Source organism: Sinocyclocheilus rhinocerous, unplaced genomic scaffold (genome assembly GCF_001515625.1).
Source record: "Sinocyclocheilus rhinocerous isolate Xijiao unplaced genomic scaffold, SAMN03320098_v1.1 scaffold75, whole genome shotgun sequence".
NCBI lineage: Eukaryota > Metazoa > Chordata > Actinopteri > Cypriniformes > Cyprinidae > Sinocyclocheilus > Sinocyclocheilus rhinocerous.
Window position 1 is genome coordinate 1,605,419 of NW_015632455.1, and position 12,087 is coordinate 1,617,505.

At 38.7% G+C, this 12,087-nt stretch overlaps 1 protein-coding gene across 1 annotated transcript in view; it reads left to right on the forward strand.

The window, feature by feature from the left end:
• Positions 1-5,150: 5,150 nt before the first annotated feature.
• LOC107742309 (UPF0258 protein KIAA1024-like) overlaps positions 5,151-12,087 on the forward strand; it is a 26,446-nt gene continuing 19,509 nt past the window's right edge. The window contains exons 1-3 of the mRNA XM_016555230.1: positions 5,151-5,308; positions 5,673-5,712; positions 6,517-8,801. Coding sequence (XP_016410716.1) covers positions 6,555-8,801 — 2,247 coding nt within the window. The 5' untranslated portion in view covers positions 5,151-5,308; positions 5,673-5,712; positions 6,517-6,554. The remainder of the gene's footprint in view (positions 5,309-5,672; positions 5,713-6,516; positions 8,802-12,087) is intronic.

The following is a 12,087-nucleotide window of genomic DNA, read 5'->3' on the forward strand; positions in this document are numbered from 1 at the left end:
AGTTGGAAGGGATGTTTGTTGCTTCAGATCAGTCATTTATAATTTCAGCTTGGATGCACCCTAAGAAGACAGTGATTTGGAAGAGCTAATATGGGCCACTAAATAGGACCACTAAAGTAAGTATATACTAGTTTGTGACAGACGTTGCAGCATGCAGGAGGCAGGATAAAAAGATTTAAGGAAATTCAAGGTCACAGCTGATTAATGTGTGTGTGTGTGTGTGTGTGTGCATACATTGCTCAGCCTGTGGCGTATAAACTCACTGTAGAGATATATACGTAACACAATATTGAAGAAGCTTATGTCCTTCCCCCACAGAGACACTAATGTATTAATAATGAAAGAATTACAATATGTAACCATAACGGTTATAACATCAGATGAAATATGAGTGCAAATGTTGGGTGCTCAGAGGGTGTTATGAATCGTGATATGTTTTAAGCTTTTTTTTTTTTTTTAAACGTTTAAATTATCAAACTGGTTTCTGTCATTTTATCAAACTGCTGATGCATATGCTTCTTCTGTTGTTTTTGCACAAAATGATGTCACTTCCTGGAGGATGATGATTAATTATTGGCTTTTGTTTGTTCAAGGCAGAGTTATTTTAGTATTATTGATGTAATGTTTTTTTGTAAATATGTTAAATTTTATTTTATTTTTCTATTTTCCCTTTAATTTTAGTTAAATTGTAGTTTTTATAGCTAAAGTTAAGTTTTAGTAATTTTGTTGTGTTTTTGTATTTTCTTTTTTTAAAATTACTTTTAGTTTGGTTTATTTTAGTACTTCAAATTAAACTAAACAGAAATTAGAAATGTAGAAACAAATAGCATTTTTTAATGGTTTAGTTAACTGTAATAACCCTGGTTCAAGGGATTTTTCATAAGACTAATAGGTTGAAAATTTATATTTAGGACACAGGGAAAACCTATTCACTGCTTATCAATTAAAACAATATTCCCAAGAAATCGTCATGTTTGAAATATTTTGGTCAGACAGAAACACCTGTAATAAATTGCCACATTTGAAAATTAGAATGCTTTGCATCATTAAAAATGGTTTGTTTAATATTTTATCCAATACTTTGATGCATTCGATGGATTGAAAGTGTGCATAGGAATGAACCCAGTGCTCAGATAGCGAAGATGTCTGAATAGCATAAAGAGAGAAAGAACATTCTCAGAATATGTTCCTTTCATCTGTAAGTGTGTAAGTTTGATTATGCAGTGCTGATTCCAGCCGGATAAGGAGGAGTATACGAGCGTATGGGACGCTCAGTGGGTTCAGGTGTAGTGCAGCCAAGATGGTGGTGTGTGTTTCCGGTAAGAGAAACAGGAGGGGGAATTCCAATTTAACTTGTTTAATCAAAGGAGATTTGTATATGTTACTTCACACATGTGGTCTATAATAGACAGAAGAGATACAAAGAAAACAGTGGTAAATATATCAGTAAATGACACAAACATTCAGTTATTAAGTAATATATTAAGTAACATACATTATTTGCCGATTATATTAGTAAATAAAGTAAACAATTACAAGCAGATTGCGCGATTGTTGCGTATGCTCAATATTACAAGCAGGGAAAGTGCAACGTCATCAAATTTGACATTTCAAACAATATTGAACAAACCGGGTGATATGTAACTAGGAAGTGAACATAATCATTTGTATTCTAATAGAAATACACTTATTATAAAGCTCAAAGTCCGATACGAAAGCGTTTGGTTTCACTTTCGATTTCACTTTCGTTTGTGACGCAGTTTAAAATGCGTTCAATTTACGGGCAAATATCGACATTCAGAACAATAATATAGATTACAAATACAAATTATATATGGAAACTCACCCGTAATCATTTACACACTGGTAAAACATATACAAAGTTGAATAAACATTCCAGCCAGCCTGATTTGTAACCTACTGCCGTCGAGACAAAATGTCCACTCCTAACTGCGCTACGTGCCACTAGGGGGTGTGGCTAGGGCTTTCTCACAAGGAGACAGCCCCCTACTGTCCCTGAGATTCAGCAGATCCAATTATACTGGTTCAGAGTTTCAAAAGCCCAATGCTTCATGCATGGATCTTCTGGCTCTTTGATGGGCTTCCCCTTGAAATGAGGTAACATGCATTGAGTCTGGCCTCTGTTAACACTGTTTAGTCGGCTGGAAAATTAAGAATATCGGTCAGAGACCAGAGGGTTGTTGGAGTTGAGCTTCTGAAGGCCAGTTTAAACTTTCATACATTCAGTCCAAATGAAAGCACCACTTCTGTGTGTCCTCAAGACCATGTTAAATCTCTGTGATTTCATTAATGTCATGTAATATTTCAAGCGGAAGTATGCAGTTTTATCATTTAACACTGCAAAGTGAAACACTGTGCGACCAGCACAACACAGCAACAATGCCTCAACCAATAGCGTGAGTTTAGGGCGGGACTATCTGTGTGTCTGACCAATGGGAGACAGGGGGAGTGTCTCAAAAAATCAGTTTGAAATGTGATATTTGCATTTCTGAAACTAGTGATGCTAGTGAAGTTACACACTTCAGATTTAGCCAGAGGTTCAAAATAAAATAAAAAATGGATTGAAAGTGTGCATAGGAATGAACCCAGTGCTCAGATAGCGAAGATGTCTGAATAGCATAAAGAGAGAAAGAACATTCTCAGAATATGTTCCTTTCATCTGTAAGTGTGTAAGTTTGATTATGCAGTGCTGATTCCAGCCGGATAAGGAGGAGACAGCCCCCTACTGTCCCTGAGATTCAGCAGATCCAATTATTCTGGTTCAGAGTTTCAAAAGCCCAATGCTTCATGCATGGATCTTCTGGCTCTTTGATGGGCTTCCCCTTGAAATGAGGTAACATGCATTGAGTCTGGCCTCTGTTAACACTGTTTAGTCGGCTGGAAAATTAAGAATATCGGTCAGAGACCAGAGGGTTGTTGGAGTTGAGCTTCTGAAGGCCAGTTTAAACTTTCATACATTCAGTCCAAATGAAAGCACCACTTCTGTGTGTCCTCAAGACCATGTTAAATCTCTGTGATTTCATTAATGTCATGTAATATTTCAAGCGGAAGTATGCAGTTTTATCATTTAACCCTGCAAAGTGTAACACTGTGCGACCAGCACAACACAGCAACAATGCCTCAACCAATAGCGTGAGTTTAGGGGGGGACTATCTGTGTGTCTGACCAATGGGAGACGGGGAGTGTCTCAAAAAATCAGTTTGAAATGTGATATTTGCATTTCTGAAACTAGTGATGCTAGTGAAGTTACACACTTCAGATTTAGCCAGAGGTTCAAAATAAAATAAAAAACTAAAATAATTAATAATATAATAATAAATAAAAAAAAGTAATAATAAAAAAGTAGTCAAATTCAATAAATAAACAAATAAATAAAAAATAAAACAAACAAGCCATATTTTCTGATAGGTACAATGAATAAAGTATTAAAAAATATTGAAGGCAATTAATAAAAAGCGGCACACCATAGTTATGACAGCAAAATAAATCAACTTTTAAGAGGGGGAGAAATGCTCCCTCATATCTTTGAATTTCAATGTTTGATTTTAAGGTCATTTTTGTTTTATTTTAGGTACTGTATTAGGACTTTGGGTATTAGAAAAGGGCATTATAAATAAAATGTATTATTATTATTATTATTTAATTTGATATGACAACCAGGATTTGTATTGTGTCTGTTTGCATTTAATGTCTAATTTGTGTCCTGAAACAAAACCACTGTCACGGGCTCTTAGCATTTCTTGAATTATTAATATTTTCTCTTTCCTCTCATCTGCAGACTGCAGTGAAGGTCTAAAACATGTAATTCATATTATCATATCATATCATAGCGCAACCTGAGCACTGCAGTTTGAGGTCATTTCTCTGCATGCTTTTTTGTGTATGAATGTTCTCTGGAGTCTCCCACGTTTGTGACAGTCGGCAAAATGCAAGATCTATAAGACCGAAACCACACCAGCCGAATGCTAACCAGAGTCTAGAGCAATGCTGAGTCTACAGTAATACAATATTGATTTGTCAGGAGCAATGATATTAACTTGACTAGGTGGCAAGAGTTGCGTCTGACACTGATGTTAGTGGTGCAAACATAAACGAATGGCCAGAGTTCCCTCAAGGTTCATGCAAGTGTCAACCAACAATCTCATGAAAACATTTCAGCCCAGGGCACCGGATTACCATATTAATGCTATTATCAGAAAATTGTTATGCATGATATGTTTAATAGTCATTGTATCTCTGTTATCGCAATTATTTATTAATTAATTTTATATTATTTTTAAAGGCTATTTAATGACAAATTTCCATTGTGACAACTTACCCCATGTAGTGTGTTTAAATGAACGGACAACTTGCCCGTTCTCCCTGATTTTATCTGGCAACACGAGGCTCCGGGGATTCGCTTTTCAACTTCATCACCTTGCATTAGTCTTCTTTTCCATTTAACGTGTATTCATCTGAACATGCAGAGGTGAGAGAGTGGCGTTATAGCCTACTAATGCAGTGTTTGCGATCTGCGATTCCCGCATGGCTGAGCCACTGACGCGTCACGCAGCGCGTTTCTATTAAATGCATAATGCGATTTAATTCCCGTTTGTCCATTCCTCAACCTGTCTCCACGCGCTCGCGATGGTCTTAAAGTAAAATTACGTCATTCTAGGTGGAAACAAAGACGAGTTGAGCTCTCCGAGCTCCATCAGATGGAGAGAGAGCAGCTCCCTCACCAAACTCCCCCTGCGATCCGGATGGGATACAGATGAAGAGAGGCCAATGTTTATGAATTCATGTTGTCTTAGAGACACCACCCTTACAATAATTTAGCAGCTACATTGTCTGTTTTATGGCCACGTGTCAATGGTTACTATGAATCAAACTGTGTTATGTGTTATGGAAGAGCAGTAAATCAAATAACACTGCAAAGCCATAGACAAGGTCACTCTGGTTATATACATAATTTAGAATATGGATATATGATGCATTGTCATTTATGCTGTAGGCCTATGTTATGCAAATCTAAGAAGTAAATGCAATTTTAATTCTTCATTGTAATATATATATACAGTGGGTACGGAAAGTATTCAGACCCCCTTGGATGGGATACAGATGAAGAGAGGCCATTCCATAGCATTCCCAATGGTCAGGTGGACGCGGGAATTTATGATGCTGATGCTGTGTCGTGCAACTGCAAAGAAATGCCTGTGGATTAATAATGCACTTCTGAGTTAAAATATCGCTGTCCCGTTTTTTTCCGCGGTCGATCCAGAGGACAGCAGATGGGACCGCTGAATAGGTGTGGGTTCTTTTTCTGTTCTTGGTGATTAATTGCGGATCTTAAATTTTGTATTTTCACATTGTTATGGGATGATTTTAAATCCCCTTTTTTCAGCATAGTCTCGTGATTGTGAATGTACTCATTTATACTGTTTTTTTTCCCCAATCGATTTTTTTTCTGAGGCTTGGAGACGGGATTTTAATACATGCATACTTGCAGTGCAAATTGATTTACAGTCCTATTATGCAACTGAAACTGCAGTTGCATGTGTAAAACAATTGTTTCTTTATATGCATCTGTGCATTTTAATTCAGTAGTTCAGCTTTTTTATATAAGATTTCCATTGCAAATAATTATCTGTTTCCTTTCTTTTATATTCAAGATCGGAGGGACCAAATGCACAGTAGGGTACAAATCCATAGGTAAGAAATATTACAAATGTGATTTATTTCATATTGTTTCTCCTCGACAGCAATGAGGTCAATGGAGAGCAAATGGAGACTTTTGCTTTAACATTTTAAAATGTTCTCCTGAAATAATTTTTTTTAGTCATCTCATATCTCTTCTATAGAATTTCAGAAGAGATTTAAACAATATCTGAAACTGTGCTCATATTTTTTAATGGTACCAAAGTCTGTAGATCTGAATATGAACTCAAATATTTCTTATCAAATGCTCCTAAATCAGCTGTCTGAGCTATTATCCATATAATGCTTTTTAATCACAAGCAGTATAATTAGTATTATTTCAGTAAGTAAACGTGCATAATTTTAGAATTTCTCAGAACTGTTTTAATGACATTATGAACTTGAGCTGGCATATACTTTACAAGATCTACTGTATGTTATCCAGCATGATTTGAGCAGCAAAGAGCATCTTGTGCTTTAACTGAAGCATGAAAATCTGATATTTTGCATAAGGGAGTCACATAATTAATGTCACAAATGTAGAAGTGGTGTAGAATCTTAAGTATTTCGTATTCTTTTTATGCCATAACATTTCTTTGTCTTAATTTTCTTTAAAAAAAAAAATCCTAAAAGTTTTGAATTCTATAGTCTCAGACTTTGGAGCCCATTGTAAAAGTCATTGAAACCACCATACTGATCAATCAATATTCTGAGTATGTCTATGATGGTTACGATCCTGCATCTTGATATGATTTTTACGGTAGTTTGGCAGATGGTTCACATTTCTTCAGTCACCAATCATTCATCTGTCCCCTGCAGGCTGTCCTTTCCTCATAAAATCAAGAATCAAAACAGCAATGGATGCCATGCCAGAGTATTCCCTCTTCCTTGTGAGAATTTTGGAGGAATTGGATACTAAGTATAGCACCGTTTCATACCAAGACCTTTGCAAGTCCCTGTGTGCCAGGTTTGATTTGGTCCATTTGGCTAAGCTGAGGAGTCTGCTGTTCTACACAGCATGCTTGGATCCAGCTTTCCCCGCAACCTTATTCAAAGACAAGATGAGGTGCTCGGTGGAGGACCAACAGTCCAAGAAGCTCATGGTGGCGGCGGACATTGTCACTATGTTTAATCTCATCCAGATGAATGGAGGTATGGCCAAAGACAAGTTGCCAATGGGTCGGAGACCCAAGTTTCACAAGAACCAGTCCTTTGAGTCCTGTCGATCTGACACGGATGTGTATAAATTCAACGATAACGACAGGGGGTACAACCTCATGGACACCAGGGGTCATCACGTCTCTCGGAAGTCACCCTGCCCAAAATATGACTGCAATAACTGCCAGCAGTTTATACCAACCTCAGAACCCAACTTCCTCTTGGGAGTCACCAAGGATCTGAAATGTAGGGCAGCATCGTTGGATAAACTACAGCATCTGCCACAGTACTCCAGCGTCAGTCCTCCTCCATGCGAGATGCAGAGCACTTACTTCCCCATGGACATCGACAGCGAGTCAACAACGGACCAGGAATCTCTCCACGCCAACCCAGGGATCAAGGATGTTTTCGTGTCCAGTGGAGAGCCTTTCACCGTGCACTCGTGCATGCAAAAGCGGAATGTCTTCAAAGAGGATTTCCACAACCTTGTTGCCTTTTCACCCCACGTGATCACTACGGAGTGCAGAGCGAATCCCAAAGCTGGTGGCGAGTACCACCACAGGAGGGAGCTGAGCAAGCCTCCCACTTTCTTCAATCACAGTTTCGAGCTGCCATACAGCAACCCTTACTTTGAACCCGTCAGCTCACCCATTCAAAACAAATCACGGGTGAAGCATGAGAGCCTGGATGACTTGCAAGCGTCCACTTACTTTGGACCTACAACGGTCTCCGAGTGCGTGAGCAACAGGAGGACTTCAAGCAAGCATGGAAAACAGCCAGCCTGGCCTGTCAAGAGCTTGAGTCTCAATACCGAAGAAGGTCCTGACTTTGAGAGGTCCTTTTTAAATGGCAAAGTGGTAAAGGACAATCACCGTCATAACATCAGCACCATGGAAAATGACCAGCACTTTGAGTGTGCAAAGGACAAGCCCACTGCCTCTCCCTCAGGATTCCCCAAGAAGTCCAATGGAACCAAAACAAAAGAGATGTCTTCTGTGGCTTGTGGACCCAGTGTTGAGAAAAGAGAGGTTGGGAAATGGTACAAGGACAAGAGTGTCAACTCTCCATCATTTCAGTCGAGCAATGTGGACAATGGCATGAGTGTTGGGACCCAGACGGAACAACCTGAAAGTAGGAAAGTGAAAGATTACGCCGTTCACAACAAATATGGAGAGAGGCCACCCTTCAAACACTCAGATGAAGACTCTGAGATTGTCAGCGACGATATCAGTGACATCTTTCGCTTTCTGGATGACATGAGTGTTTGCGGCTCTCTCGGAGTTGTGCAGTCATCGTGCTACAACAGCAACGGCTCACTGTCTCAGGTGACGAAATCAGACAGGGACAGCTCACCTGATCAGAACACTGTCAAGCTGGGCAAAACCGGGATCAAGCTCGACCGCCTCTTTCAGTCACTGGAGAACTCAGATGATGAGCTCAAAGAGAGCGTCTGCAAACTGGTACTCAGGATTGGCGAGATTGAGAAGAAGCTTGAGTCTCTTTCAGGGGTGCGAGGGGAGATCTCTCAGGTCCTCTCGAAGCTTACTAGACTGGATGAGAAGATTCAAGAACCAGAGGCTAATGGGAAATCAAGTGATAATGGCCACGTGGAGCAGGTTAAGACCGACGCGAACCTCTCGCCTCACGTTTTCCAGTGTCACACCACTGGACACAACATGAAGGTGGAAAAAATTCCAGAATGGTGCTGCTCGGAGGCTGATGGAAGTGAAATCCTGAGGGTTAAAGCTTTAAAGAAGAGCATGTTCACACGCAGGTCATCCAGGTCGCTAAACGAGGATAACAGTGCGACTGAATCCAAAGTGGCCAGCATCAACAACTCACCTCGAGACTGGAGGACTGTTTCTTACTCCGGGCACACAGGGGACGAAGGGAAAGAAAGTGACCGGCATAGTGAAGGCAAGGACAGACATAGGAAACCCAGAGAGGTAACAAACCTGTATACTGCACTTTTTTGTCCTTACTGCATGTTGAATTTGTTTTTGTGAGAGTTGTACCCCAGGTTCTGCATTGCATTGCTATCACACTGACTGAATCAGTAGAGTGGTGCACCTCTTTGTAACGACCGCTTGGCAAAACCGACAAATAAGATCACAAGAGTCATCGGTCTAAATCCAAAATTGACAAAAATCTTACTTTGTCAATGAATTGACTGTAATGACTTATGTGTTGAGCTCAGAACTGATACTATATTACATGTACCTTTTGAAAGCAAATTGATATTCTGAAGAAGGTGTTTTGAAAAAGCATTGATTGTGTACAGTGCCTTAAAATGAATTGACTTGTTAGTGAGATGTAGATCAGTCTATACCTTGTGGTAATGGTAAAATCAAGATTTGGTGCCCAACATTGCATCCTTTTGGATTTAGTCTGTCATATGAGCTGCTGTGGGACACATTTTAGCAAATCTACCATTATATTCCATTCGCTGACTACTGGTGCATAACATTTTTAGGCAATAGTCATTATGTTTCAAGAGCTTGGTTGCTGTGCAAAGACAAAAATCCAGCACTGACAATCAATGGAATAAACAAACACACTATCGGTAAGGGGTAAACATATTTATGCTAGCGCCCACTTACCTGGTTTTAAGCAAATCAGTCACGACTACTAGAAGAATGTTACGTAACCTACTTGATGTTCATGCGCCAGGCTGAGAAGGTTGTCAGATTTCTCCTACACCCTTGCGTGGTTTTGCAATGGTTGACACCCCTAGGTGGGTATGCACAATTATCCTCCATCAATTCCCAAAATACAAGCAGGCATGTTGTTTTGGAAGCAATCTAGCTTTAATATCATATCTCCAATAATAGAGTCATGATCTCAATTTACCTATTCTACCCTACATCTAGTTGTACTTTAGCCCAGACGGGGGCACAGACTGAGTGCAGGGCACAACAGCGAATCAGACAAATAATTTTAATTCAATCCCCCCAGAGGAACAGGGATTTCATGGCAGATTGGTCCTGTAAAGTATTTACCAATTCTCGAGTTAATATGTTGACACATCTATGGGCTGAAGCTTCAGTGCTCTGCAGCATTGAAAAGGCTATGTAAACAAGCTCAAGGATTCCATGAATACTGCAAGGCAGATTAATGTGTTTCTTTGTACACTGCTTTAAGAAAGTAGGAGGACTCATGGTGTCAAAAAAGCAGGAAATCAGTTTCTGGTGATTTATTTCTGATGACATTTGCATAGGATGCCACAAAAAAGTGAAGTGAAAGAACATCATCACCTAAGTCTTTAGTAGGCAAGCTAGATACAGTCGACTATCTATGGGTAATGGAGTGTGGGTTTCCATTCCTGATTACATGCAGGAGGAAAACAGGAACAAGACCATGCTTTTATAGGGTTATCAGTGATGAGTTATGTTAAATGTTGGTTAAATGGTTCTATTTTGTTCTGTTTCGTGCTATTTATGTTATGTTTTACGTCATGTTATGTTATGGTTCTATTTTGTTCTGTTTTATTTATTTCCTCTGCTATTTAATATGTTATGTCATGTTAAGGTTATATCCTGTTCCGATTTGTGCTGTTTATTCTGTTCTGTTATGGTTCTATCTTGTTCTTTTTTATTTGTTTGTTCTGTTTTGTGTTACTATTTTATGATATGGTTCGGTTTTGTTTGTTGTTTATTTGTTCTATTTTGTACAGTCTATTTTGTTCTGTTCAATGACATTCTCCTCTCCTAATTTTGTTGTTTGTTCTATTCTATTCTATTCTATTCTATTCTTTTCTCATTCTTGTTATATTCTGTGTTGTCTTATTCTTATTTATAATGTCTTTATATTATTGTCTGATTTTTTATATTTTGATATATTCTATTCTATTCTACAGTATAATTTTTCTGTTATTTTATTTATTCCATTTTGGAATTTATTCTGTTCTGTTACATTCTGTTTCTTATTTTGGTTTCTATTCTATTCTATTCTCATTTTCATTATTCTCTTCTGATGTTTTCTGTGTTGTTTTTTATTCTTATTTATAATTTCTTTATTCTATTCTATTCTCATTTTCATTATTCTCTTCTGGTGTATTGTGTTTTTTTATTCTTATTTATAACGTCTTCAAATTATTTTCTGATATGTTCTATTTTGATCTATTCAATTCTACAGTATAATTTTGTGCTATGTTCTTTTTTATTCCTTTTGGAATGTATTCTGTTCTATTCCATTCTGTTTCTTCTTTTGCTTTCTATTCTTCTCATTTTCATCATCCTCTTCTGATGTTTTGTTTGTCTGTGTTGTTTTTTATTCTTATAATGTCTCTTCTCTTCTCTTCTCTTCTCTTCTCTTCTCTTCTCTTCAGACTGTGCGCTGCATGCAACGCTTTCCCCTTCTCTAGTCTTGGGGAATATTTTCATGTTTTCTCAGTTTTGCTCCTCTGCCTCTCGCTCTCGTCTTCTTGGCTTATTGCCCTGGTTAGACGCCTGCCAGTTCCTGTATCGTCCCTTCTGATCTTTTTGGGGAAGTCGCGAGTGCCAAAAGTCTCTGCGCTCTGGGACGATCCAAGCTGTAGTTAATTTTAGTGAATGGTTGCACAGGGAACTGGTGGCTAATCAAACCTCATTCACATTAATGAGAGCACACAACAGCCTTGTGCTTTTCACCACTCTGTACCTTTTGAGGTCACCCTAATTTAAAGGTGAGGTGTGTAGTTTAAGTTTAGTTGACCATAAAGCAGCCATTTATATGTTAATTTTCCTGAAAACTGGAAGCAGTTGTGTTTTGTGCCACTATTAGACATTGATCTGATAGTTTGAGATTCTCGAACAGCCTGACAGCAACATTGACTTACTGACCAATGGCGTGAGTTTTGGGGCGGAGCTATCTGTCTGTCTGACCAATAGCAGAAGAGAACTGCAATTCCGTTTCTTGACACTTGTGACGTAGAAGCTTTTTTCATTTATTTCATCTTTCATTTAAAAGCATTGCTTTCATGTTTTAAATCAGAACTGTCAATGGGGTTCGAAGCAAACAGCTCGTCTGCCACACATCTATTCAGCTGTTAATGTTTTGGAAAACATTGGTAAACATTTTGATCCGGCGTCAGTATGGACTGGTCTCAAGAACATCACCTTGTACAAGACACTACCCCCACAGTATGTGGAGAATCAACAACTGGCTGACGATCTGAATGTGTTTTACTGTCGATTTGAAAAGGCCAGTCTACCACCCCCCATCCGCTCTGATCTGCACTTCACACATTCACCT